General features: G+C 52.1%; 5 protein-coding genes across 7 annotated transcripts; 1 reads left to right on the top strand and 4 right to left on the bottom strand.

Moving 5' to 3' along the window:
- Positions 1 to 1,692: 1,692 nt before the first annotated feature.
- LOC148814994 (serine protease 1-like) lies at positions 1,693 to 4,631 on the bottom strand. The gene is made up of 5 exons (XM_088905580.1): positions 4,578 to 4,631; positions 3,816 to 3,972; positions 2,779 to 3,038; positions 2,296 to 2,432; positions 1,693 to 2,015 (listed from the first exon to the last, which is right to left on the bottom strand). The coding sequence occupies exons 1-5, from the start codon at positions 4,615 to 4,617 to the stop codon at positions 1,866 to 1,868; spliced, it is 744 nt and encodes a 247-aa protein (XP_088761706.1). The 5' UTR covers positions 4,618 to 4,631; the 3' UTR covers positions 1,693 to 1,865.
- A 945-nt stretch (positions 4,632 to 5,576) lies between these two features.
- On the top strand, positions 5,577 to 7,813 carry LOC148814993 (trypsin-like). Its single transcript, XM_088905579.1, has 5 exons — positions 5,577 to 5,632; positions 6,052 to 6,208; positions 6,303 to 6,562; positions 7,068 to 7,204; positions 7,548 to 7,813. Exons 1-5 carry the CDS (start codon positions 5,590 to 5,592, stop codon positions 7,695 to 7,697), a joined length of 747 nt encoding a protein of 248 aa, XP_088761705.1. The 5' UTR covers positions 5,577 to 5,589; the 3' UTR covers positions 7,698 to 7,813.
- Positions 7,814 to 9,298: 1,485 nt separating this feature from the next.
- Positions 9,299 to 13,038, bottom strand: LOC148814992 (trypsin-like). Its single transcript, XM_088905598.1, has 5 exons — positions 12,990 to 13,038; positions 10,872 to 11,040; positions 10,307 to 10,566; positions 9,676 to 9,812; positions 9,299 to 9,597 (listed from the first exon to the last, which is right to left on the bottom strand). The coding sequence occupies exons 1-5, from the start codon at positions 13,027 to 13,029 to the stop codon at positions 9,448 to 9,450; spliced, it is 756 nt and encodes a 251-aa protein (XP_088761724.1). The 5' UTR covers positions 13,030 to 13,038; the 3' UTR covers positions 9,299 to 9,447.
- A 3,026-nt stretch (positions 13,039 to 16,064) lies between these two features.
- LOC148814991 (trypsin-like) lies at positions 16,065 to 18,626 on the bottom strand. The gene is made up of 5 exons (XM_088905800.1): positions 18,572 to 18,626; positions 18,079 to 18,241; positions 17,112 to 17,371; positions 16,410 to 16,546; positions 16,065 to 16,214 (listed from the first exon to the last, which is right to left on the bottom strand). The coding sequence occupies exons 1-5, from the start codon at positions 18,615 to 18,617 to the stop codon at positions 16,065 to 16,067; spliced, it is 756 nt and encodes a 251-aa protein (XP_088761926.1). The 5' UTR covers positions 18,618 to 18,626.
- Positions 18,627 to 20,881: 2,255 nt separating this feature from the next.
- apoc2 (apolipoprotein C2) lies at positions 20,882 to 24,302 on the bottom strand. 3 transcript variants are annotated; one of them, XM_088905636.1, is made up of 4 exons: positions 23,827 to 24,302; positions 23,042 to 23,105; positions 22,421 to 22,574; positions 20,882 to 21,720 (listed from the first exon to the last, which is right to left on the bottom strand). In XM_088905636.1, the coding sequence occupies exons 2-4, from the start codon at positions 23,088 to 23,090 to the stop codon at positions 21,633 to 21,635; spliced, it is 291 nt and encodes a 96-aa protein (XP_088761762.1). In that variant the 5' UTR covers positions 23,091 to 23,105; positions 23,827 to 24,302; the 3' UTR covers positions 20,882 to 21,632. The 3 variants fall into 3 exon arrangements, with proteins under 3 accessions (XP_088761762.1, XP_088761764.1, XP_088761763.1); XM_088905638.1 differs by having other exon boundaries at positions 23,889 to 24,302; XM_088905637.1 differs by having other exon boundaries at positions 23,932 to 24,302.
- Positions 24,303 to 25,372: the final 1,070 nt, after the last annotated feature.

Genomic DNA, 25,372 nt, shown 5'->3' with positions numbered 1-25,372 from the left:
GGGAGCCCGTCTGAGTGTCTGTCCATGTGCAGGGCACAACATGAACTCTGTTGTCATATCTTAAATCTTAATGAACTTAATGACTGTTAATGACAGAACACTGACAGTAATGTTTTGTACATGAAACACAGTGTCCATTACAGGGCTGTGTCTTTCCTGAACACAGACTGTAATATTATATACATGAAACACAGTGACTATTACAGGACTGTGTCTTTACTGAATACTGACTGTAATATTTTACAGAGGAAGCACAGTGACTATTACAGGACTGTCTTGACTGAACATGGATTGAAATATTTTATACATGAAGCACAGGGACTTATTTTATACATGAAGCACAAAGACTGTGTCTTTACCAAACACTGGCTGTAATATTTCATGGAACACAGTGGCTAATACTTGAGAGTGAGAGTAGAGTTTATGGTCATGTGCACAAGTGCAATGAAATGCCTATTTGCATGTCTGCTCCTGTACAAAGACATCAAGGAAACAGCAAAAAACAAAAACAGAACAGCGGCAGCAACAACAAGTTAAGTAACAGACCTCTTAGAGAAAAAAACCTCAGTGTGAGCCAGTGGTGGGGGTAGAGTTCGGTAATCTGACAGCCTGAGGGAAGTGGACCTGTTACGCCGGTATGCAAGCTGCAGGGAGTCTAAGCACTCAGCTACCATTGTGTTAATGAGCCCCAACACCAGCCTTTCGAAGCATTTCATGCTGGGGGGTGTTAATCATTAAAAAGGTGGCAGTATTTTTCTTTGGGACTGGAATAAGAATAGTTTTCTTAAAACACAGGCGAACGGAAGACGGTAAAAGTGAAAGGTTAAAAATATCTGTGAAAACTGTGACTGTGACTTTACTGAACACCGAGTACAATACTTTTAGAAATGAAACACAGTAATTATTAAAAGACTTTAATATTTCATACGTGGAGCACGGTGCTTAGCGTTGCTGCCTCTGAATACAAGCTCGCTGGGTTAAATTCTGATGATGGGCTCCACCTCCCCAAACCTTGTAGGTTCTTACCCCTGTTTGTGTGGGTTTCTTCCAGGTGGTCCAGTTTCCTCCCACAGGAGGAAGGTGCTGGCTTGTGGGCAGATTGGCCCTGGTGTGAGTGTGTGAGTGTGTGAGTGTGTGTGTGTGTGTGTGTGTGTGTGTGTGTGTGTGTGTGTGTGTGTGTGTGTGTGTGTGTGTGTGTGTGTCTGTGTGTGCTCTGCAATGGACTGGCTTCCAGGCCAAGTGTTTTTCCATCCTTCACCCATTGCTTGTCAAGATAGACTTCTGCTGCCCTGCAACCCTGAATTAAATACAGTGGTCAGAAAACAGATGAATGGACAGTGATTAATACAAGACTGTGTCTTTACTAAAAACTGACTGTTCATATTTTATACATGAAGCACAGGGACTATTACAGGACTGTGTCTTTACTGAACACTGACTGTAATATTTTACTCATGAAGCACAGTGACTATTACAGGACTGTGTCTTTACTGAACACTGACTGTAATGTATAAAACTATTACAGGACTGTGTCATTATCTTTATAATTTTTTTAGTATGATTTGTGTTGCATGTTGTAGAACTGGACTTGTCTTGAAGAGTAATGGTTCAGAATTTGCCCAGTTTTATTTTTTTCATTTACACAGAAAACATTTCTTTTTTTTTTCTTTTTTTGACATACAAATGAGGCAGGGCAGCAGCTTGGAGGAAGTCTGTTTATTTAGGGTGGTTTGGGGTTGGGGTCGCTGACATGATGTCATCCCCAGGCTCCGGGAGACACCAGGGGTCGTGTCCTGGCCAGGGGCCGAGAGGGAGAGGAGGGAGGCAGGCACTGGTGTCACCGTGGTATCTGGTTGCCGTGGTGCCTAGTAGGTGGAGATGATGTCATTGATCCAGGGCAGCAGGGCACAGACCTTGGTGTAGACGCCAGGGTGGTTGGGCTCAGCACAGCCGTACCCCCAGGACACGATGCCCTGCAGCTGCCGGTTACACACCAGCGGCCCACCGGAGTCCCCCTGCCAGAGTCCAATTCAGGCCCGTTAGAGTGGAGAACAACATCTGAACACACAAGCTCATGTAAAACGGAGAACAGAAGGCACAGGAGCTGTGGGAGTATGAAACACACTGCCCCACCATGTTGTAGGAGTCTCTCAAAAACCACCAGAATGAGATCCTGGGCTCAACTAACTCCTTACAACCCGATGGACAGAGCCGCCTGCTCTCGATCGTACCTTTCAGAGAGACAGAGAGGGCAGCACAGCCTCCTTCACCACCCACAGCTGGCCACTGACTCACCTGGCAGGCGTCCTTGCCACCCTCCAGGTACCCGGCGCACAGCATGGTGCTGGTGATCATGCCAGGATAGGAGCTGTCACAGTCCTGCTGGCTCAGGATGGGCACGTCCACACACTGCAAGTTGAAGGGGTTGAAGACTGGAGCGAGAGGAGAGAGAGGAGAGAGGAGGTGAAGAGGGAGAGGAGGAGAGATGACGGAGAGGAGAAAGAGGAGAGAGAGGAAGGAGAGCAGGAGAGGAGAGAGAGGAGGAGAGGGGTTCATGCACTCTACTGCACACATTGCTGTCTCAGTCTGCCCACGCCACCACTTTCTCTCGCCCCCTGTGCCATCCTCCTAGCGCAGGTCCTGTTCAGCTACTCGCCCTCCCCATTTCCAGTTTCCGTGCAGAGCCTGTGGGACTCGAGGGACTTGGGGCGATGACCCCGGACAGACCCTGCGAGGGTCATCACTGCCAGGCGTGGAGTAAGGAGGGCACACTCGTACCGCCGTCCGTGACGATGTTGCCCCAGCCGGACACGACACACCAGTCCTCCGGGGCGGGGCAGGCGGAGGGCAGGGCGACAGGGCTGACGTAGGCGTTGATGGAGACGCGCTGAGTCAGCTTCAGCAGCATGATGTCGTGGTCCATGGTCTGGTAGTCGTAGCTCTGGTGCCAGTAGATGCTCTGCACTGACATGTACTGCTCTGTGCCCTCGTACTCCCAGATGTGGTGATCTCCCAGTATGACTATCTGGGAATAGGGACTACAGGCAGAGAGACACTCCAGTACATTAACACTGCACTGAGAGAGAGAGGGGTTAATACAGACACACTGACTGGACACTCCAGTACATGAACACTGCACTGAGAGAGAGAGGGGTTAATACAGACACACTGACTGGACACTCCAGTACATTAACACTGCACTGAGAGAGAGAGGGGTTAATACAGACACACTGACTGGACACTCCAGTACATGAACACTGCACTGAGAGAGAGAGGGGTTAATACAGACACACTGACTGGACACTCCAGTACATTAACACTGCACTGAGAGAGAGAGGAGTTAATACAGACACACTGACTGGACACTCCAGTACATTAACACTGCACTGAGAGAGAGAGGGGTTAATACAGACACACTGACTGGACACTACAGTACATTAACACTGCACTGAGAGAGAGAGGGGTTAATACAGACACACTGACTGGACACTCCAGTACATTAACACTGCACTGAGAGAGAGAGGGGTTAATACAGACACACTGACTGGACACTCCAGTACATTAACACTGCACTGAGAGAGGGGTTAATACAGACACACTGACTCTCTAGTGCTGTCAGAGCATTCCAAGCTCACTCATCAGCGCTTGTTCAGTGCCTCACTTACACAATCCCAGCACACTCCTGCACATATCCATGGAAAATCAATATTCTGACACTGGTACTATTCCAGTTATCCTAACACACTCTATGGAAGGATCCTAGTTATTCCCAGCTCATTCCCTGGTGCGATCCCAGCAGTTTCCAGCACACTCACTTGAGCCAGCAGTGGGCAGCAGAGATCACCCACTGGTCATTGATGAGGGAGCCCCCACAGAAGTGGTACCCCGCATTCAGGGAGGCCTGCCAGGGCTGGGAGTGTGGCCGGCACTCGTATCCTCCGATAATCTTTTCATCCTCCACTGGAGCCGCAGCTGGAGTCGGGAGAGAGTGGGACAGACCTCAGGAAGTGTTAGAATCACACAGTCTACCTGCTGCTGTCTGGCACTGGCCTCCTGAACGTCTGTGCATCACCTGCTCCTGTTTCTGTCTGACTCTCTGAGATCGGTGTGTGTCTGAGATCTGTATCTGAGACCTGTGTCTATCTGTCTGAGATCTGTGTCTGAGATCTGTGCGTGTCTGAGACCTGTGTCTATCTGTCTGAGATCTGTGTCTGAGATCTGTATCTGAGACCTGTGTCTATCTGTCTGAGATCTGTGCATGTCTGAGACCTGTGTCTATCTGTCTGAGATCTGTGTCTGAGATCTGTATCTGAGACCTGTGTCTATCTGTCTGAGATCTGTGTCTGAGATCTGTGCGTGTCTGAGACCTGTGTCTATCTGTCTGAGATCTGTGTCTGAGATCTGTATCTGTCTGAGATCTATGTCTGTCTATCAAACATCAGTGTCTGTCTATCTCTGTGTGTCTGTGAGAGTCTGTCTGTCTCTGTGTGTCTGTGAGAGCCTGTCTGTCTCTGTGTGTCTGTGAGAGCTGGTCTGTCTCTGTGTGTCTGTGAGAGTCTGTTTCCTTGTGTCATTACCTGTGACTCCCAGGAGCACCAACACGAGGAAGGAGATCATACTGCCAACACTAAATCTTCAGCCCGACTGTAAGAGGGGCTTGACCAGCCTGTGCTTTATAGTCCGCAGAGGGGCTCTGCGCACCCCTGTTAACAAACACGCAGCGCTGTGGCGCAATCGCCCGCCCCAGGAACAGGGCACCGCGCTCCTGCAGCAGCTGGGACACTCCCAGCCTTGTGGAGACACGCAGACAGCACCTGGCACCGCAGCTGGCACCGCACCTCCACTAACCTGTACTGGGACAGGGGGCGGTTCTGCCTTCACTTACTGTGTCTGCCGTGCCACACCGCAGTAAAATACAGCCCAGGGAGAGCAGGGTAAAAGCACAGTACAGTGCAGTAAATCAGAGTGAGATCAGGGTAAAAGCACAGTACAGTGCAGCAAAGCCCAGTGAGATCAGAGTAAAAGCACAGTACAGGGCAGTAAAGCCCAGTGAGATCAGAATAAAAGCACAGTACAGTGCAGTAAAGCCCAGTGAGTGCAGGTTTGGGCACAGAGAGGCTGGTACAGTAACTCATTACACCAGCTGTGGGTGAAACCATGACAGAGCTGGTCGGCTCAGGGTTCAGGTGACCGCAGGGAGACTATTGAGGCAATACTGGGCTGACTCTGATCTGGCCCTGATTTTATCCTGAGTTTGCCCTGGCTGACCCTTGTGTGACCCCGATCTGGCCCTAGTCTGACCCCGATCTCCCCTGGGCTGATCTTACAATGGCTGTCAGATGGCCCTGCTCTGACCCTGAGCTGTGTGAGACTGCCATGTGGCTCAGCCTGCCCATGACCTACCCTGGTCTGGGGACTTTTCTCTTTTCTTCATAAACAACTCCAGCTCCGACAGTCAGGTCCTGCGCTTGTTTAAGAAAAGAAAGTGCGATTGTGTAGATTATCCATTAACCAGGGAGAGGGGAGAGGGGTATAAAAGAGAGGCACAGGTCTTCTGCCTCCCGAATCACACCGCCTACATTGCTGGACATGATGAGAGACCTGGTCCTGCTACTGCTCTTCGGAGCTGCTGGTGAGAAGAGAGGAGCTGGCGCAGCTGTTACTGCTGCCAATACTCTTATTACTACTGTTATTACTACCGCTGCTGTTATTACTACTGATATTACTGATACTGTTACTGCTGCTGCTACTCATTACTACTGTTATTACTACTGCTGCTGTTATTACTCCTAATATTACTGATACTGTTACTGCTGCTGCTACTCTTGTTACTGATACTGTTACTGCTGATGATACTCTTATTACTACTGTTATTACTACTGCTGCTGTTATTACTACTGATATTACTGATACTGTTACTGCTGCTGCTACTCTTATTACTGCTGCTGATGTTATGACTCCTGATATTACTGGTACAGTTACTGCTGCTAGTTTGTCCAGTCCCACATGCTGAGAAAAGGCATGTCCTGACGGACTGTGGGTCTCTTACAGTGGCTGTCCCAATGGAGGACGGGAGGATCATTGGGGGACACGAGTGCACCCCGAACTCCAAGCCCTGGATGGCCTCCCTCAACTACGGCTATCACTTCTGCGGGGGTGTCCTCATCAACGACCAGTGGGTGCTCTCCGTCGCCCACTGCTGGTACAAGTGAGTAACGCCCTCGTGCCTGTGCCGCGGAGGAGAGGCTGGCGGGTCTGGCGCGCTGTGTACACGGGCTCTCCTCTCCTCTCCCTGCTCGCAGCCCCTACTACATGCAGGTGATTCTGGGAGAACACAACTTGCGCAGGTTCGAGGGCACGGAGCAGCTGATGAAGACCAACACCATCGTGTGGCACCCCTCCTACGACTACCAGACCCTGGACCACGACATCATGATGATCAAGCTCTTCCACCCGGCCCAGCTCACTGGCGCCGTGCGGCCCGTCAGCCTGCCCTCGGGCTGCCCCAGCGCGGGGCAGAGTTGCGTGGTGTCAGGCTGGGGCAGCATGCAGACGGACGGAGGTGAGGAGGGGGGGCCAGGTCTTAACTCCTCTGTGTCTCCCCCTCTCCTCCTGTCCTCTTCTGACTCTCTCTAACTCTCCTCTCTCGTCTTTCTCTTATCTCTCTCCCTCTCACTCTCCTGTCTCTCCTCTCTGCTCTTGAAATTCTCCGCTCTTTTCTCTTTCTCCTCTCTCCTCTCTTATTCTCCTGTCTCTCTCTCCCCTCTCTCCTCTCTCTCCTCTCTCTTCTGTCTCTCCTCTCTCACTCTCCTGTCTTTCTCTCTCCTCTCTCTCCTCTCTCACTCTCCTGTCTCTCTCTCTCCTCTATCACTCTCCTGTCTCTCTCTCTCCTCTCTCTCCTCTCTCTCCTCTCTCACTCTCCTGTCTTTCTCTCTCCTCTCTCTCCTCTCTCACTCTCCTGTCTCTCTCTCCTCTATCACTCTCCTGTCTCTCTCTCTCCTCTCTCTCCTCTCTCTTCTGTCTCTCCTCTCTCACTCTCCTGTCTCTCTCTCCTCTCTCTCCCCAAGCGAATGGTGCCACTGTCCTGCAGTGTCTGGAGGTTCCTGTCCTCAGCCAGGCCCAGTGTGAGACAGCATATCCTGGGATGATCACCAGCACCATGATGTGCGCTGGCTACCTGGAAGGAGGGAGAGACGCCTGCAATGTGTGTACCGCCACACCGCTCGCTGTACACTCTTGCCCCCGCCCCCCAGGGGGCAGCACTGAGCAAGTCTCAGTTCTCACGTTTCTGAACCAGTATTCATTGCACCCTTAGATTTCCATAACAACCAAAACGTCGTTCTGACGTCGACGTCGTTTATTAAACGGGCTCTTGCTGTTCTGTGGCCGTGACTCCGAAAGGTCCAGATCTGTGCTGGAACTGGGCCAGCACCACACTCCTCCCCGGCCCAGTTTCTGCTGGAGCGCGTGTCCTGCCAGACCCCTGCCAGCAGGAGGCGCTGTCAGCCGCTGAATCAGCAGCCCGGCCTCTCTGTGTGTCCCCGCAGGGCGACTCCGGCAGCCCCCTGGTGTGCGGAGGAGAGTTGCAGGGCCTGGTGTCCTGGGGTCAGGGCTGTGCTCAACCCGGCTACCCTGGCGTCTACACCAAGATCTGCAGCCTGCTGTCCTGGATCTACAGCACCATGGCTGCCAACTGAGCCCACCTCTCTCCCTCTCTCCTCTTCCCTATCTCCCTATCTCCCTCTCTCCCCTCTCTCCCCTCTCTTCTCTTCCCTATCTCTCTCTCTCTCCTCTCTCCCCTCTCTCCCCTATCTCTCCTTCTCTCTCCTCTTCCCTATCTCCCTCTCTCCCCTCTCTCCCCTCTCTTCTCTTCCCTATCTCTCTCTCTCCTCTCTCCCCTCTCTCCCCTATCTCTCCTTCTCTCTCCTCTTTCCTATCTCCCTCTCTCTCCTCTCTCTCCTCTCTCCACTCTCTCCCCCTCTCTCCTCTCTCCTCTCTCTCTCCTCTCTCTCTCCTCTCTCTCCTCTCTCCCCCTCTCTCTCTCTCCCCCTCTCTCCTCTCTCCACTCTCTCTCCTCTCTCCTCTCTCTCTCCTCTCTCCTCTCTCTCTCCTCTCTCTCTCTCCTCTCTCTCCTTGAGCTAGACAAAGGAAGGAAAGCTACAGTGACCTCCTTGGCTGGGAAAATGACTAAAGGACCAATAAAGCTCTTTAATGAAGTCCCTCCGCATGTTGTCCTGTTTCTGACACTGACACCTGAAACGCCAGTGGGCGGGGATCGGTCTCTGCTCCGCCCACACGAGCCCCAGGGGAGGGGCAGGCAGCGCCTTCGAGCCGTCTGGTTGGCTGGTCAGGCAGACAAAAGCAGATGCAGGCCTTGCTGTCATTGGTCGGTTTTGCCCCTGTGAGTGTGTGTCCGTGTGTCTGAGGGTAATACCCCGATTCCCGCAGTGCAGCTCTGCGTGTGCTTTCCGTGTTCTTCCTCATGGGACACTGGCGGCTGCTGTGGAAATAGGGCATTTTCTGTCCCCACGGAGCAGGGAAGGGCTCGTTCCAGGCCGGAAGGTAAAGAGAGGGAGCGTCTGAGGAAGCTCCACAGCCGAAACATTGTGCTTGTTTTCTTTATAAACACCATGAAGCACCTAGAGGTCAGAGGCCAGAGGTCAGAGATCCGGACTCGGTATAAGGGACCAGGGTCTTGATCCCGGTGTCAGGACTAGAGGTTCAGTGTTGAGTATAGGGTCGAGGTGAGCGGTAGGGGTTACAGTTCAGGAGAGGAGTCAGAGTTCAGAGTTAGGTGGTCAGAGGTCAAGGGTCAGGACCGGTGTTTTCCGTTCAGAGTAGATGAGTGTCATGAATGTCACTGCCCCTGCGACACTGTCCGTGGTTCGGTGCTTGTAGACTGGGAAACCGACTGGGAATGTAGATTGGGAGCCAGCGTCCCAGGCTGAGTGGAGGGTTGTGGCTGGAGAAAGACACTGCACCTGGTCACCTGTGGAGCCAGTGCCCTCTCACCTGGCTGATTAAACCTCACCTTCCGCCTGTGACCCCCGTCTTGTTGGGACAATCAGCTGCTGCCCCCGATCCCCCCCCCACCCCCACGAACAACACTGCCCCCCTTCCTCTGTCTGCTAAGCTTATTGCCCCCCACACCCCCCACACCAGGGCAATCTCCCACAGTTCTCCCAGGGTCCCCTGAAATCTTCCTAGTGGTGAAGCCAGCGCCCTGCGGCTCAGCTCGGTGCATGCTGGGAGTCCCGTCAAGGGGAGCGAGAGACAGGAGAGGGACAAAGACACAAGTCGGCCTGCTCGTTTATTGTGGCTGGTGGTCACACAGCGGGGACCAGGGAGTGAGTGGGGGGGGGGAGGGTTGTTACATGACTTGTGTGGCCCGGAGAGGAGCAGTTAGACGGGCAGCGCTGGCCCCTGCCTGGAGCCCGGCGGGGCCCCTCAGCTCGTGGCCAGGATGTGCTCCACCCAGGCAGTGTAGCGGCAGACCTTGGCGTAGACGCCAGGGTACCCACTCTGGGCACAGCCATACCCCCAGGACACCACGCCCTGTAGCTGCCCGTTGCAGACCAGGGGGCCCCCAGAGTCACCCTGAGAGAGAGAGAGGGGGTCAGTGTGGACTCGTCCAACCGAGCTGGGCGGCAGGGTTGTCTGTGCCCGCGGGCTCACCTGGCAGGAGTCCTTGCCGCCCTCCAGGTACCCGGCGCAGAACATGTTCTGCGTGATCTGACTGCCGTAGGAGCTCTTGCACTGGCCATCGCTGAGGACAGGCAGGTTCAGGCACTGCAGCACCGAGGCGTAGTTCACTAGAGCACACACAGAGGGCAAAGGTCACACACAGAGGGCAAAGGTCACATACAGGGGGGCAAAGGTCACACAGAGGGCAGGGGTCACGCACAGGGGGCAAAGGTCACACATGGGGGAAAGTATCACACAGAGGGGAAAGGTCTCACAGAGGATAAATGTCATCGCTGAGGACAGGCAGGTTCAGGCACTGCAGCACCGAGGCGTAGTTCACTAGAGCACACACAGAGGGCAAAGGTTACACACAGAGGGCAAAGGTCACAACCAATGGTGACAGGGGCGAGAGGAAGAAAGAGCGACAGGTGTTGAGACAGATGGACACAGACCACAGAATTACTGCGGTTTATACAGTGTATACTGCATGCCAAAGAAAGAAAAATCTCTTTCCCACATTGCATTGTCTCTGTTTATCTGCGTGCTTTTCGGACAACAGCACTTCCTCTGTCTCCAGGGAACAGAGCCCTCCCTCAGACCCCTTCCAGGCTCCGCCCCTCACCGTCATTGGTCAGCTGGTTGCCCCACCCGGAGACGAGGCACTGGGTCCCCGCGGTGACGCAGCTGGTCGCCAGGGCGATGGGCTGGACGTACTGGTTGAGGCGTGCCGGCTGCTGCAGTTTGATCAGCATGAAGTCGTTGTCGGTGGTGCGCTCGTTGTAGCCGGGGTGTCGGATGACCTTGGCTGCTGGAATGTGCTGCTCGGAGCCCTCGTCCCGGAACAGGTGGTGCTCGCCCAGGTGCACCTCCAGGCGCGGGGGTCTGGGGGCGGGGCAGGGAGGGGGCTCAGTGTGTTAGACCGTAAGATACACAGACACACAAGCACACAGCACGACCCCTGCTGCGACACAGGCGGGCAGAGGACTCGCAGTGTGTAGCAGTGTCTAACAGTGTCCAGCAGTGTGTAGCAGTGTCTAACAGTGTGTAGCAGTGTGTAGCAGTGTCTAACAGTGTCCAGCAGTGTGTAGCAGTGTCTAACAGTGTGTAGCAGTGTCCAGCAGTATATAGCAGTGTAGCGGTGTGTAGCAGTGTGTAGCAGTGTGTAGTGGACACACAACACGACTCACGGTATGTAGCAGTGTGCAGCTGACACCACCCACCACTCGTTGATCAGGGACCCCCCACACCAGCGCTGCCCGTTGTCGTAGGTGAGGTAGACCTGCCAGGGCTGGGAGTGGGGGCGACACTCGTACCCCCCGATAATCTTGTCATCATCTCCACCAGGGGCGCTGGCCACTGGCACAGAGCACAGAGCCACAGTCACGAGAGATCGAGCACAGAGAGAGTCAATCTGGACAAGACCTGCGTCATGGTTTTCCAGAAGAAAGTCAGACCTCAGGGAAACAAGTACAACTTCACACTCAACAACACACTGGAGCAACATCCAGCTACACATATCTCGGTCTCACCATCAGCTCATCTGGGAGTTTTGAGCTGGCAGTGAAGGCACTGAGAGAGAAGGCACAGTCTTCCCCAAATTAACAAATCTTATCCCAGAATTCACACACCTGCCAAAATCACAGCAACTCCCAATCCTACTACTCCTGTCCCAGCCTGAGGAACAGACAGTAAGCCTGTCTCTCAATAATAATAATACGGTGTGTGATCTCTTGTCCCATCCTGAGGAACAGACAGTGAGCCTGTCTCTCAATAATAATAATACAGTGTGTGATCTCCTGTCCCAGCCTGAGGAACAGACAGTGAGCCTGTCTCTCAATAATAATAATACAGTGTGTGATCTCCTGTCCCAGCCTGAGGAACAGACAGCGAGCCTGTCTCTCAATAATAATAATACAGTGTGTGATCTCCTGTCCCAGCCTGAGGAACAGACAGTGAGCCTGTCTCTCAATAATAATAATACAGTGTGTGATCTCCTGTCCCAGCCTGAGGAACAGACAGTGAGCCTGTCTCTCAATAATAATAATACAGTGTGTGATCTCCTGTCCCAGCCTGAGGAACAGTGAGCCTGTCTCTCAATAATAATAATACAGTGTGTGATCTCCTGTCCCAGCCTGAGGAACAGACAGTGAGCCTGTCTCTCAATAATAATAATACAGTGTGTGATCTCCTGTCCCAGCCTGAGGAACAGTGAGCCTGTCTCTCAATAATAATAATACAGTGTGTGATCTCCTGTCCCAGCCTGAGGAACAGACAGCGAGCCTGTCTCTCAATAATAATAATACAGTGTGTGATCTCCTGTCCCAGCCTGAGGAACAGACAGTGAGCCTGTCTCTCAATAATAATAATACAGTGTGTGATCTCCTGTCCCAGCCTGAGGAACAGACAGTGAGCCTGTCTCTCAATAATAATAATACAGTGTGTGATCTCCTGTCCCAGCCTGAGGAACAGTGAGCCTGTCTCTCAATAATAATAATACAGTGTGTGATCTCCTGTCCCAGCCTGAGGAACAGACAGTGAGCCTGTCTCTCAATAATAATAATACAGTGTGTGATCTCCTGTCCCAGCCTGAGGAACAGTGAGCCTGTCTCTCAATAATAATAATACAGTGTGTGATCTCCTGTCCCAGCCTGAGGAACAGACAGTGAGCCTGTCTCTCAATAATAATAATACAGTGTGTGATCTCCTGTCCCAGCCTGAGGAACAGTGAGCCTGTCTCTCAATAATAATAATACAGTGTGTGATCTCCTGTCACAGCCTGAGGAACAGACAGTGAGCCTGTCTCTCAATAATAATAATACAGTGTGTGATCTCCTGTCCCAGCCTGAGGAACAGTGAGCCTGTCTCTCAATAATAATAATACAGTGTGTGATCTCCTGTCACAGCCTGAGGAACAGACAGTGAGCCTGTCTCTCAATAATAATAATACAGTGTGTGATCTCCTGTCCCAGCCTGAGGAACAATGAGCCTGTCTCTCAATAATAATAATACAGTGTGTGATCTCCTGTCCCAGCCTGAGGAACAATGAGCCTGTCTCTCAATAATAATAATACAGTGTGTGATCTCCTGTCCCAGCCTGAGGAACAGTGAGCCTGTCTCTCAATAATAATAATACAGTGTGTGATCTCCTGTCCCAGCCTGAGGAACAATGAGCCCATCTCTCAATAATGTTCTATGAGTTTTATGCTGTATATAAATGTCCTATAAAGTATTTGTAGTGTAAATGTCTGTCAGAGACAGTCAGGCAGACAGACAGAGAGACAGACAGACAGGTGTGTTTCCCTCACCTGCAGTGGCGACCAGCACTGCGAACAGGAATCTCCTCATCTCACCTGAGCTGGGTGCTGCACTGGGGGTCTGGCGAGGAGCAGGGCACTAATATACAGCCCCCTGCACCTGTGCACAGGTGGGCCTTATCTGCACACCTGCCCCTGCGGCGTTGAGGAGGCTATTCTTAGGCCCCTCTGATAGCGGGATCAGCCAGAGGCGTGGGAGCCTTGCACCTGGGCCAGCCCACACACTCCTGCTCCTCATGCCTGAGTGGGCAGATTAACCATGACTCCAGGAATTTTAAAAAGAGAGAATCCTCAAGAATATGGAGCTGCTCCGTCATTAGTAGTTAATTGATCCCAGGACCTTATGTAGCCATTTCTTGAAGGAATCCAGGCTATGGGCTTCAACATCATGGCTGGGGACCTTGTTCATACTCCAACCACTCTTTGTGTAAAGTAGTGCCACCTGTTCTTACTTGTAAATGCAGTTCCTCTTGGGAAAACAAGCACGGTCACACCCCCACCCTCTCCCCCATGATGGAGCCTGCTAACGGCTTTTACATGCTGAACTGTAACCATCACGCCTGCTTGATCACAGAGGCCTTCCCCCCTGTACTGACCCCCAAATGGTGAATGTTTACCCAAATGGTAAATGTTTACACTAAACTCCTGATGACAAAGGAAGGTTTCTATTTCCTTCGGTTACATCAAAGACAGGAGGGGGGGGGGGACGTATATATAAGTTCTGTAGGACCATATCCACTTTGAGCTACGATTGGTACTATAACTATTATGGTGCTTATTGTGGTTCCTTGTATGCATACAATAAAGCTTGGCTGGACGAACGAACACTTCAGGCTCAGATCTTCTACACCCACTTTAATACAAATATATTTTGAACCCTCCACAAACGTGAGCAGTGGTGTGTGTAACCTGTTTTTTATTCTCATTCCTCTCAGGCTTCTATGCCAATAGAGAGTGAGGAAGACCATTCTCTTTTACTCTTTGCAAATGGCTGGCGTTAATTAGTTAATAAATTATACTGCTGATTGATTCCAAATTCCCTCATGACGTTCAGGGGGAGAGGTGTTTGTGTGAAGGAGATCTTACTGCTGAAAGACACTAATATACTGCTAACAGATACTACTGTACCTGTCTGATAGAGAGAGTACTGTGAACAGATACTGTACTACTGTATCTATCTGATAGAGTACTGTGAACAGATACTACTGTACCTGTCTGATAGAGAGAGTACTGTGAACAGATACTACTGTATCTATCTGATAGAGTACTGTGAACAGATACTACTGTATCTGATAGAGAGAGTACTGTGAACAGATACTACTGTATCTATCTGATAGAGAGAGTAGAGTGAACAGATACTACTGTATCTATCTGATAGAGAGAGTACAGTGAACAGATACTACTGTATCTATCTGATAGAGTACTGTGAACAGATACTACTGTACCTGTCTGATAGAGAGAGTACTGTGAACAGATACTGTACTACTGTATCTATCTGATAGAGTACTGTGAACAGATACTACTGTACCTGTCTGATAGAGAGAGTACTGTGAACAGATACTACTGTATCTATCTGATAGAGTACTGTGAACAGATACTACTGTATCTGATAGAGAGAGTACTGTGAACAGATACTACTGTATCTATCTGATAGAGAGAGTAGAGTGAACAGATACTACTGTATCTATCTGATAGAGAGAGTACAGTGAACAGATACTACTGTATCTATCTGATAGAGTACTGTGAACAGATACTACTGTACCTGTCTGATAGAGAGAGTACTGTGAACAGATACTGTACTACTGTATCTATCTGATAGAGTACTGTGAACAGATACTACTGTACCTGTCTGATAGAGAGAGTACTGTGAACAGATACTACTGTATCTATCTGATAGAGTACTGTGAACAGATACTACTGTATCTGATAGAGAGAGTACTGTGAACAGATACTACTGTATCTATCTGATAGAGAGAGTAGAGTGAACAGATACTACTGTATCTATCTGATAGAGAGAGTACAGTGAACAGATACTACTGTATCTATCTGATAGAGTACTGCTAACAGATACTACTGTACCTGTCTGATAGAGAGAGTACTGTGAACAGATACTGTACTACTGTATCTATCTGATAGAGTACTGTGAACAGATACTACTGTACCTGTCTGATAGAGAGAGTACTGTGAACAGATACTACTGTATCTATCTGATAGAGTACTGTGAACAGATACTACTGTATCTGATAGAGAGAGTACTGTGAACAGATACTACTGTATCTATCTGATAGAGAGAGTAGAGTGAACAGATACTACTGTATCTATCTGATAGAGAGAGTACAGTGAACAGATACTACTGTATCTATCTGATAGAGAGAGTAGAGTGAACAGATACTACTGTATCTATCTGATAGAGAGAGTACAGTGAACAGATACTACTGTATCTATCTGATAGAGTACTGTGAACAGATACTACTGTACCTGTCTGATAGAGAGAGTACTATGAACAGATACTACTGTATCTATCTGATAGAGAGAGTACTGTGAACAGATACTACTGTATCTATCTGATAGAGGGAGTACTGTGAACAGATACTACTGTATCTATCTGATAGAGGGAGTACTGTGAACAGATACTACTGTATCTATCTTATAGAGAGAGTAGAGTGAACAGATACTACTGTATCTATCTGATAGAGAGAGTACAGTGAACAGATACTACTGTATCTATCTGATAGAGAGAGTACTGTGAACAGATACTAAGGTATAGAATATAAGTAGAGCAGACTAGAGCTCTGGTGTGCTGTTCTGGCAGTGTTAGGGCAGCGTTCTGGTGCCAGGAGGAAAAAATAATAAATAAGTAAACCTCGTATTCAGGACTCTTATTTTTTTTCTCCTACAGGACCAGGGTCCAGTCGGGTGTGAAGTCCTGTGAGAGCGAGTACACAGCAAGCCCTCTGAGCACCACGTTTACCAAGAACGGCAGCAGAGCCCGCGTGTCTGAGCACGGTGTGATCATCTTTATTTCAGACAGCGAGGCGCAGCGCGGAGAGAGGCGGGCGCCAGCTCTCAGTTGTACGCCATGACGTCCCTGATCCAGTCGTTGTAGCGGCACACACGCACGTAGACACTGGGGTGTCCAGGCTCGGCACAGTCGTACCCCCAGGACACCACGCCCTGCAGCTGCCCGTTACAGACCAGGGGACCCCCTGAGTCACCCTGAGAGACGGAGAGAGACGAGTTAATACTGGTGACTGGACACTGGCAAACACTGGCACTGAGGACTGGACACTGGCAAACACTGGCACTGAGGACTGGACATTGGACACTGGACACTGGCTAACAGTAAGCACTGGCTAACACTGGCACTGAGGACAGTGAGACCTGGAAGCTAGTGACTGGACACTGACTCACCTGGCAGCTGCTGGCTCCGCCCTGCATGAATCCGGAACATACCATGTTGTCAGTGTAGTAGTAGGGATAGGCGCGGCGGCAGGTGTCGTCATCGATAATGGGCTGGTCCAGGCACTGCAGGGCATGGGGGTACTGGACTGGAAGACAGCAGGCACACTGCGCTGGTTAATAATGGGATCAGTTTAGAATGGGCCTGGTTTGCAACTGTTCCAATTACTACTGTCCTTAATGATGTTATTACTGTGTTAATTACCATCATTACTGCTGTTATTACTGCCCCTATTACTGTTGCTAAAATTTCTGTAATAATTGTCCCTTTTACTAGTTATGACTGTTGTTATTACTGTCCTTATTACTATTGTTATTACTGCTGTTACAGTCTTTATTTCTTTTGTTAGTACCATTCTAATATTGTACTTACTGCTGTTCTTACTGCCCATATTACTACTGTTTCTGTTATGACTGTCCCTATTCACTAATGTTATTACCATCTCTGTTACTGTTGTTACTGTTTGTTATAACTGTCCCTTAAACTACTGTTATTAACTTCTCTATTACTATTCTCCCTGCTGTCTCTTTTCCTATTGTTACTATTTCTGTTATAACTGTATGTATTATTATTGTTAATACCCTCTCTATTACTACTGTTATTACTGACCCTATTACTAGTGTTACTACTGCTCAGATTAATGCTGTCTTTACCCCCGTTGGTGATCAGATTGCCCCAACCCGACACCAAGCACTGGGTGCCCGGTGGGGGGCAGCTGGTGGGCAGTGCGATGGGACGCACATACTGGGTGAACTGGGCAGGCTGGGCCAGCTTGATCAGCATGATGTCATTGTCCAGGGTCTGGGAGTTGTAGAAGGGGTGGGGGATGGCCTTGGACACCCAGAACCGCTGCTCTGTACCCTCGACCCGGGTCGTGTCATGTTCTCCGAGGTGGACTTCCAGAGAGCTGGGCCTGAGAGAGAGACAAGCTGACCAGCTGGACACTGACTGGACACTCCAGTACATTAACACTGCACTGAGAGAGAGAGGGGTTAATACAGACACACTGACTGGACACTCCAGTACATGAACACTGCACTGAGAGAGAGAGGGGTTAATACAGACACACTGACTGGACACTCCAGTACATTAACACTGCACTGAGAGAGAGAGGGGTTAATACAGACACACTGACTGGACACTCCAGTACATTAACACTGCACTGAGAGAGAGAGGGGTTAATACAGACACACTGACTGGACACTCCAGTACATTAACACTGCACTGAGAGAGAGGGGTTAATACAGACACACTGACTGGACACTCCAGTACATTAACACTGCACTGAGAGAGAGAGGGGTTAATACAGACACACTGACTGGACACTCCAGTACATTAACACTGCACTGAGAGAGAGAGGGGTTAATACAGACACACTGACTGGACACTCCAGTACATTAACACTGCACTGAGAGAGAGAGGGGTTAATACAGACACACTGACTGGACACTCCAGTACATTAACACTGCACTGAGATAGAGAGGGGTTAATCCAGACACACTGACTGGACACTCCAGCACATTAACACTGCACTGAGAGAGAGAGGGGTTAATACAGACACACTGACTGGACACTCCAGTACATTAACAGGTGGAGAGACAGACAGGCTGGGATACTTACGGTTTGTAACAGTGAGCCGCTGACACTACCCACCACTGGTTGATCAGGGAGCCCCCGCACCAGCGGTTCCCCCCATTGTAGGTGAGGAAGACCTGCCAGGGCTGAGAGTGGGGGCGACACTCGAACCCGTTCACGATGCGCTCATCCTCCACTGGGACTGCCCCTGAGAGAGGCAGAGAGACAGCCACAGTGTCACTGCTGACTGTGCACACAAACCCAGTCCAGTGCTGGAGGGCTTCGGTGTCTCCCCTGTCACACTGAGTGACCCCGTGTCACACTGAGTGAACCCCTGTCTCAGTGAGTGAACCCCTGCTGCAGTCATCACAGTCGTGTGTTAACCCCTGTCACAGTGAGTGAACCCTTGTCTCAGTATGTGAACCCCTGTGACAGTGAGTGAACCCCTGTCTCAGTATGTGAACCCCTGTCACAGTGAGTGAACCCCTTATGCAGTTCTCAGTGATCATAGCAGTGCGGTAGCACTGGCGATAATTACCTGCACAGCCCAACACCAGCACCACCGCTAGCAGAATGACCCTCATGTCTGTGTGTTTACTGTGTGATCCTCTGTGTGTCAGGGGGGTGCAGTGCCTGTATTTGTACCCCCAGACCTGACAGCCTCCCCCTCCCTGCAGTGGGAAGAACTGCGCAGCCAGCAGCTGACACCCCGACAGAAGCACCCCAGATCTAATCTCCCAAGGTCACACCGCAGAGCTATGTGTATGAGTGTGTGAGTGTGCAGCTGTGCAAAACCCCACTGGATCTCAGGTCCAACACACGTGTGTGGGAGAGGTTCAACATTTTTAACCCACAGCATTTTTGTGTGCACAGCGTTTGTGTGTGTGTGTCAGTGAGTGTGTACGGTGTACATTTCTATATGTATATAAGTGTCTATATAGAGTATCTGTATATGTAAAAGGTGAAACAGCAACTTCATGTGGACAACATTTGCACCATACCACAGAAGTTTCTCTGAGAATAAGATCCTAAATCAAATCATGTAGTGGAATGAGCACTGAGGACATCAGGACACTGCTGTAGGAGAGACTGAGGGCATCAGGGCACTGCTGTAGGAGAGACTGAGGGCATCAGGGCACTGCTGTAGGAGAGACTGAGGGCATCAGAGCACTGCTGTAGGAGAGACTGAGGACATCAGGACACTGCTGTAGGAGAGACTGAGGGCATCAGGGCACTGCTGTAGGAGAGACTGAGGACATCAGGGCACTGCTGTAGGAGAGACTGAGGGCACTGCTGTAGGAGAGACTGAGGGCATCAGGTCACTGCTGTAGGAGAGACTGAGGGCATCAGGGCACTGCTGTAGGAGAGACTGAGGACACTGCTGTAGGAGAGACTGAGGGCATCAGGGCACTGCTGTAGGAGAGACTGAGGGCATCAGGGCACTGCTGTAGGAGAGACTGAGGGCATCAGGGCACTGCTGTAGGAGAGACTGAGGACACTGCTGTAGGAGAGACTGAGGGCATCAGGGCACTGCTGTAGGAGAGACTGAGGGCATCAGAGCACTGCTGTAGGAGAGACTGAGGACATCAGGGCACTGCTGTAGGAGAGACCGAGGGCACTGCTGTAGGAGAGACTGAGGGCATCAGGGCACTGCTGTAGGAGAGACTGAGGGCATCAGGGCACTGCTGTAGGAGAGACTGAGGGCACTGCTGCAGGAGAGACTGAGGACATCAGGGCACTGCTGTAGGAGAGACTGAGGGCATCAGGGCACTGCTGTAGGAGAGACTGAGGGCATCAGGGCACTGCTGTAGGAGAGACTGAGGACATCAGGGCACTGCTGTAGGAGACACTGAGGGCATCAGGACACTGCTGTAGGAGAGACTGAGGGCATCAGGACACTGCTGTAGGAGAGACTGAGGACATCAGGGCACTGCTGTAGGAGAGACTGAGGGCATCAGGGCACTGCTGTAGGAGAGACTGAGGACATCAGGGCACTGCTGTAGGAGAGACTGAGGGCATCAGGGCACTGCTGTAGGAGAGACTGAGGGCATCAGGACACTGCTGTAGGAGAGACTGAGGGCATCAGGGCACTGCTGAAGGAGAGACTGAGGGCATCAGGGCACTGCTGTAGGAGAGACTGAGGGCATCAGGGCACTGCTGTAGGAGACACTGAGGGCATCAGGGCACTGCTGTAGGAGAGACTGAGGGCATCAGGGCACTGCTGTAGGAGAGACTGAGGACATCAGGGCACTGCTGTAGGAGAGACTGAGGACACCAGGGCACTGCTGTAGGAGAGACTGAGGGCATCAGGGCACTGCTGAAGGAGAGACTGAGGGCATCAGGGCACTGCTGTAGGAGAGACTGAGGGCATCAGGGCACTGCTGTAGGAGACACTGAGGGCATCAGGGCACTGCTGTAGGAGAGACTGAGGGCATCAGGTCACTGCTGTAGGAGAGACTGAGGGCACTGCTGTAGGAGACACTGAGGGCATCATGAAAAAGGAAGAGGACATTACAAAAAATCCATGTAGTACAAAGTAAAAAGCTTGCAACTCAAGCCTGATTCAAATATTCAGAACCATCAAAGTCAACTCAGTGGGCGCCTTCAGGGTGAACCACAAACTAGAGCACATCAGTGCAGACTACAGGGAAAACAGGAGGGGTGTCTTTACACAAAGAGATGTGGGGGAGTGGAACAGACTGCTCAGCCATGTTGTTTATCTGGGCTTCTATCTGATTGTCTGGACAGTATTTCCACCTAGAAACCCAGGTCCTGCTCTGGTCCGGGACCTTTCTCACATGTTGATGTTCATAGCCATCGTGGATCAGAACACACACAACCAGACAACTGTTTGTACAAACGCAAAGATTTTATTGCAAGAGCTCAGCGAGGCGGCACGCAGGCTAGCCCCAGGAGACGAGGGATTCTGGGAGACAGTATGTGTGTGTGTGTGTGTGTGTGTGTGTGTGTGCGCCTGCGTGTGGGAGGGGTGTGTTTGTCTCACGCTCTCCAGCTCAGAGCCCAGCGGCAGATCGCAAAGAACCCGTGATGGTCAGGAATCAGGACCGAGTACCGCACGTCCACACTGTGCGGAGAGGGCCCGCAGTCTGTGACCGGAGGAGGAGGCGGGAGAGCTGTCGAACGGCTCTGTGTCTGTGGGCTGTTCTCGCAGTGATGTCACCCCCGTCGAGAGAGACCCATAGCACCCTATGGAAAACTGGAGATTGTCTCTGGGATTAGGATGTCTTAAGGCTTTGAATTTGTAGTCCTTATGCTTAATTAATAAATTTGGTCGGCGGCTTTATCCCAAGCGACTTACAGAGGCTAAAGATGCCTCCTTTATTGTTTTGTACTCTGCATGAATCCGGTTCCCGTGTGGCACAGCTGGAGTATTCTGGGTACAATGCTGCAAGCTGTGCCCCCACCTCGGATGTGAACCCGTGACCCTTCAGCTGGCACTCCAAAGCTCTACCCAGAAGTCCAGGCTGCTGCCCGGCTGCCTCAGGGGTGTCAGGGGCAGGGCTGGCACCCCGTGCTGAGAGTCTTTCTTGGGGGTCAGGGGTCAGGGGTCAGGGGGCAGGGGGGGGTTCTGGAGGGGGTTACTGGGAGAATAAGATGTGGTAAACTTGGTCCTTCAGGATTCCAGCGTACGTGGTCACAGCCTTCGAAGTCTCCTCATAAACATTCCTGAGGAAGAGGAAGACGGGGAGAAATTCAAGCAGTCAGAGTGTAAGTGTGTCAGAGCATCAGAGTGTCAGTCAGAGTGTCAGTCAGTGTGTCAGAGTGTCAGTCAGAGTGTCAGTGTGTGTCAGAGTGTCAGTCAGAGTGTCAGTGTGTCAGAGCATCAGAGTGTCAGACAGAGTGTCAGAGTGTCAGTGTGTCAGAGCATCAGAGTGTCAGTCAGAGTGTCAGTCAGTGTGTCAGAGTGTCAGTCAGTGTGTCAGTGTGTCAGTGAGTCAGAGTGTCAGAGTGTCAGTCAGAGTGTCAGAGTGTCAGTGTGTCAGAGCATCAGAGTGTGAGTCAGAGTGTCAGTCAGTGTGTCAGTGTGTCAGAGCATCAGAGTGTCAGTCAGAGTGTCAGTCAGTGTGTCAGTGTGTCAGTGAGTCAGAGTGTCAGAGTGTCAGTGTGTCAGAGCATCAGAGTGTCAGTCAGAGTGTCAGTCAGTGTGTCAGTGAGTCAGAGTGTCAGTCAGAGTGTCAGTCAGTGTGTCAGAGTGTCAGTCAGTGTGTCAGTGTGTCAGTGAGTCAGAGTGTCAGAGTGTCAGTCAGTGTGTCAGTGTCAGTCAGTCTGAATGTGGGGGTGTCAGTCGGGGTGTTGGGCTGGCAGTCAGAGTGTGGGGGTGTCAGTCAGAGTGTGGGGGTGCCAGGGGGAGAGGGGCTCTACACACCTGGCCTTGTCGTCCAGTTTCCAGCTCTTGGCCTGGTCCACCCAGCCCGCGGCCGTCTTCATGGTCTGGTCATAGTAAGACCACAGGGTGTCGCTGACCGTCTTCAGGGGGTCCGTGGCCTCCTGGGCGGCTTCTGTGGGGAGACTGTCGGCGCCTGGGGGGGCAGCAGGACGGTGATTAACGGGGGGCCGAGAGTCTCAGACACACGCACAGGGCGCGCAGCGCCGCTGTAGTTCCGCCTGCCGCCACAAGACGGCGCCAACGTCCCCGGCAAAGCCGATCGGTACCCCCGAGAAAATGCCTCGCGTGTGAGTGTCACGGGTGCAGCGTGGTCACAGTATGCAAGTGTAGCTCGCGGAGCCCTAATCTGCCTGCAGGCGGAGCTTTTTCAACAGCAGCACCGTGATGCGCATCTCGCGTTCCTGCTGGGCCAAGACGTGCCGGACCGCTACGTCCGGAACCGCCAGCGGCAGGGGTCCAAACGCTCTCGCCGGCGGGTCAGGTTCTGCTGCGCCGGTCGGAAGACGGAATCCCGGCAGGTGATCTTAACACCCGGACGGTGCTGGGTAAGGCGTGCTCGGACAGCGGCTCGGGCTGACCTCGGGGTCTCGGAGCGCTTACCACAGCAGCAGAGGGCCAGGAGGACCGCCAGGGCGAGTAGCCTGTTCATGGTGTCGGTCGGGATCTGGGGAGAGAGAGAGACAGGCGCCCTTAACAGAGCGCAGCACAGCACAGCAGCAGCGGTTCCACCTTCTGTCCGCTAGGTGGAGTCCTCTCACGGCCGGTAGCCCGGTCGCTCACAGCGGGCGCGGTTGTGAGCGAGAAGGTATTTCACAGAGAGAGAAACGAGGCAGTCGCCGTGCATACTCGGCCCGCTCCAGGCTGCACGAGTGGGTCCTGTGTCTTCACTCCCTGGTCTTACGAAGAGGCTCTTTCTGTTGAGCGGAACAAGACCGGGACTGACTGACCAGCTTGCTCTAGTTCTGCCTTCCTGCTGTGCTTGTGCCTGACCCAGCAGACACAGTCGCACACAGCCCGCCCCCCCCACACCCTCCTGGACCCCCCGTACCCCTGCAGGGGGAACATGCAGGCTCCCAAGTTTCAGCTGTGCCGGTCTGGATTCGAACCCGGGACCCCGGAGCCACGAGGCAGGGCCAAAGTCCCCCTTCCAGTTTCCTTCTCCCTCACACCCCCTGATCTCGAACCCCTGTTTCACGCTGGATTCCACGCCTCTGGGCCGCGAGGCGCGTCAGTGAGCGCGTCTCCTTCCCCACCGGGGGGGGGGTCCCTCTGCAGTGCATCCTGGGAGACCTGCAGCCCAGGGGCCTGTGGGGTGGCGCTGGGCACAGTGACTCCTTCTCACCAGCAGGAGGAGCCCTGCGGGAGAGCGGAGCATCAGGACTTACTTCCTCGCGCGATTTCTCACTGGGACTGCTGGCGCGGAGCAGACTCTCTCTCCTATATATACCTGTGTGTGCTGGCGCGGAGCAGACTCTCTCTCCTATATATACCTGTGTGTGCTGGCGCAGAGCAGACTCTCTCTCCTATATATACCTGTGTGTGCTGGCGCGGAGCAGACTCTCTCTCCTATATATACCTGTGTGTGCTGGCGCAGAGCAGACTCTCTCTCCTATATATACCTGTGTGTGCTGGCGCGGAGCAGACTCTCTCTCCTATATATACCTGTGTGTGCTGGCGCGGAGCAGACTCTCTCTGCTATATATACCTGTGTGTGCTGGCGCGGAGCAGACTCTCTCTCCTATATATACCTGTGTGTGCTGGCGCAGAGCAGACTCTCTCTCCTATATATACCTGTGTGTGCTGGCGCGGAGCAGACTCTCTCTCCTATATATACCTGTGTGTGCTGGCGCGGAGCAGACTCTCTCTCCTATATGTACCCGTGCCTGTGTGCGGCCACTTGTGATAAGCGCTTGCTGACGTGCAGCTCAGCTTGACCCTTGACCCCTGTGTTGACTCAGGACAGTCCCAAGTCCGCTGGGACACGTTGTCTCCCCCCACACAGCGCCGCGCGTGCGAGCCCCCCTTCGGCCCCCTGCTCTCTGGAGCTGCAAGCACCTGCTGTTCGTTATTGAGATCTGGGGTCCCTGGTCCCAGAGAGCCCCTGTCCAGTTAGTACAGGGGTCCCTGGTCCCCGAGAGCCCCAGTCCAGTTAGTACAGGGGTCCCTGGTCCCCAAGAACCCCTGTCCAGTTAGTACAGGGGTCCCTGGTCCCCGAGAACCCCAGTCTAGTTAGTACAGGGGTCTCCAACCCCGGTCCCAGAGAGCCCCTGTCCAGTTAGTACAGGGGTCCCTGGTCCCCGAGAGCCCCTGTCCAGTTAGTACAGGGGTCCCTGGTCCCCGAGAGCCCCAGTCCAGTTAGTACAGGGGTCCCTGGTCCCCAAGAACCCCAGTCCAGTTAGTACAGGGGTCCCCAACCCTGGTCCCGGAGAGCCCCATTCCAGTAAGCACAGGGGTCCCCGGTCCAGTTAGTAGAGGCACTTGCAGCTTATTGATCAGTTAAGCAAGTGACTTGTTTAATGAAGGAACGTTGGATCTTTTGAGCCAGAGTGTCTCTGGCTGTTTTGTTTCAGATAAAATCACTAAGGACCTGTGAGACATGGCCTGTCTGACTGACCGCAAGTGGTAGGAATTGACCTCTGACCTGGCTGGAGTGGGGCTCCCCAGGAGCCTGGTTTAGGATGGTTTAAAGGAGACTTGCCTACAGAGACACAGACCTGCGAATTCGGCACTAGAGCACTAGAGCACAGTGTCTCCGGGCCCGGGCGATTCATCTGCTGGGACAGCGATTCACAGGGGCTCAAGGGTCAGTTTGTCTAAGCCTCAGTGTTTACTGTGTTCCTGGAGCCCTCCAACAGTAAATAGAAGAGCAGGTGATGTGGCCATCTGGACTTCAGACCAGCCCGAGCCAACACTGGGGGTTCTGAAACATCC

The sequence above is a fragment of the Atractosteus spatula genome, chromosome 25 (assembly GCF_055471065.1).
Source record: "Atractosteus spatula isolate fAtrSpa1 chromosome 25, fAtrSpa1.hap1, whole genome shotgun sequence".
Lineage (NCBI taxonomy): Eukaryota > Metazoa > Chordata > Actinopteri > Semionotiformes > Lepisosteidae > Atractosteus > Atractosteus spatula.
The sequence above is the reverse complement of the archived record's forward strand: the minus strand, read 5'-3'. Positions and strand labels throughout refer to the sequence as shown.

What these genes read in the sequence shown, in the direction of transcription:
- LOC148814991 (XM_088905800.1), bottom strand. Translation starts at nt 18,617, where the DNA reads ATGAGGGTCATTCTGCTAGCGGTGGTGCTGGTGTTGGGCTGTGCAG. An exon ending in GCTGGTGTTGGGCTGTGCAG is followed by an intron (nt 18,242 to 18,571) that starts GTAATTATCGCC and finishes TGCCTCTCTCAG; the next exon opens with GGGCAGTCCCAGTGGAGGAT. An exon ending in GCGGCTCACTGTTACAAACC is followed by an intron (nt 17,372 to 18,078) that starts GTAAGTATCCCA and finishes TCTCTCTCTCAG; the next exon opens with GCCCAGCTCTCTGGAAGTCC.
- LOC148814993 (XM_088905579.1), top strand. Translation starts at nt 5,590, where the DNA reads ATGATGAGAGACCTGGTCCTGCTACTGCTCTTCGGAGCTGCTG. An exon ending in ACTGCTCTTCGGAGCTGCTG is followed by an intron (nt 5,633 to 6,051) that starts GTGAGAAGAGAG and finishes GGTCTCTTACAG; the next exon opens with TGGCTGTCCCAATGGAGGAC. An exon ending in GTCGCCCACTGCTGGTACAA is followed by an intron (nt 6,209 to 6,302) that starts GTGAGTAACGCC and finishes CCCTGCTCGCAG; the next exon opens with CCCCTACTACATGCAGGTGA.
- LOC148814994 (XM_088905580.1), bottom strand. Translation starts at nt 4,617, where the DNA reads ATGATCTCCTTCCTCGTGTTGGTGCTCCTGGGAGTCACAG. An exon ending in GCTGCCCACTGCTGGCTCAA is followed by an intron (nt 3,039 to 3,815) that starts GTGAGTGTGCTG and finishes CTCTGCCTGTAG; the next exon opens with TCCCTATTCCCAGATAGTCA. An exon ending in CAACATCGTCACGGACGGCG is followed by an intron (nt 2,433 to 2,778) that starts GTACGAGTGTGC and finishes CTCTCGCTCCAG; the next exon opens with TCTTCAACCCCTTCAACTTG.
- apoc2 (XM_088905636.1), bottom strand. Translation starts at nt 23,090, where the DNA reads ATGAACAGGCTACTCGCCCTGGCGGTCCTCCTGGCCCTCTGCTGCTGT. An exon ending in CCTGGCCCTCTGCTGCTGTG is followed by an intron (nt 22,575 to 23,041) that starts GTAAGCGCTCCG and finishes CTGCCCCCCCAG; the next exon opens with GCGCCGACAGTCTCCCCACA. An exon ending in AAACTGGACGACAAGGCCAG is followed by an intron (nt 21,721 to 22,420) that starts GTGTGTAGAGCC and finishes CCTCTTCCTCAG; the next exon opens with GAATGTTTATGAGGAGACTT.
- LOC148814992 (XM_088905598.1), bottom strand. Translation starts at nt 13,029, where the DNA reads ATGAGGAGATTCCTGTTCGCAGTGCTGGTCGCCACTGCAG. An exon ending in GCTGCACACTGCTACATACC is followed by an intron (nt 10,567 to 10,871) that starts GTGAGTCGTGTT and finishes CCCCGCCCCCAG; the next exon opens with ACCCCCGCGCCTGGAGGTGC. An exon ending in GCGGCAAGGACTCCTGCCAG is followed by an intron (nt 9,598 to 9,675) that starts GTGAGCCCGCGG and finishes TCTCTCTCTCAG; the next exon opens with GGTGACTCTGGGGGCCCCCT.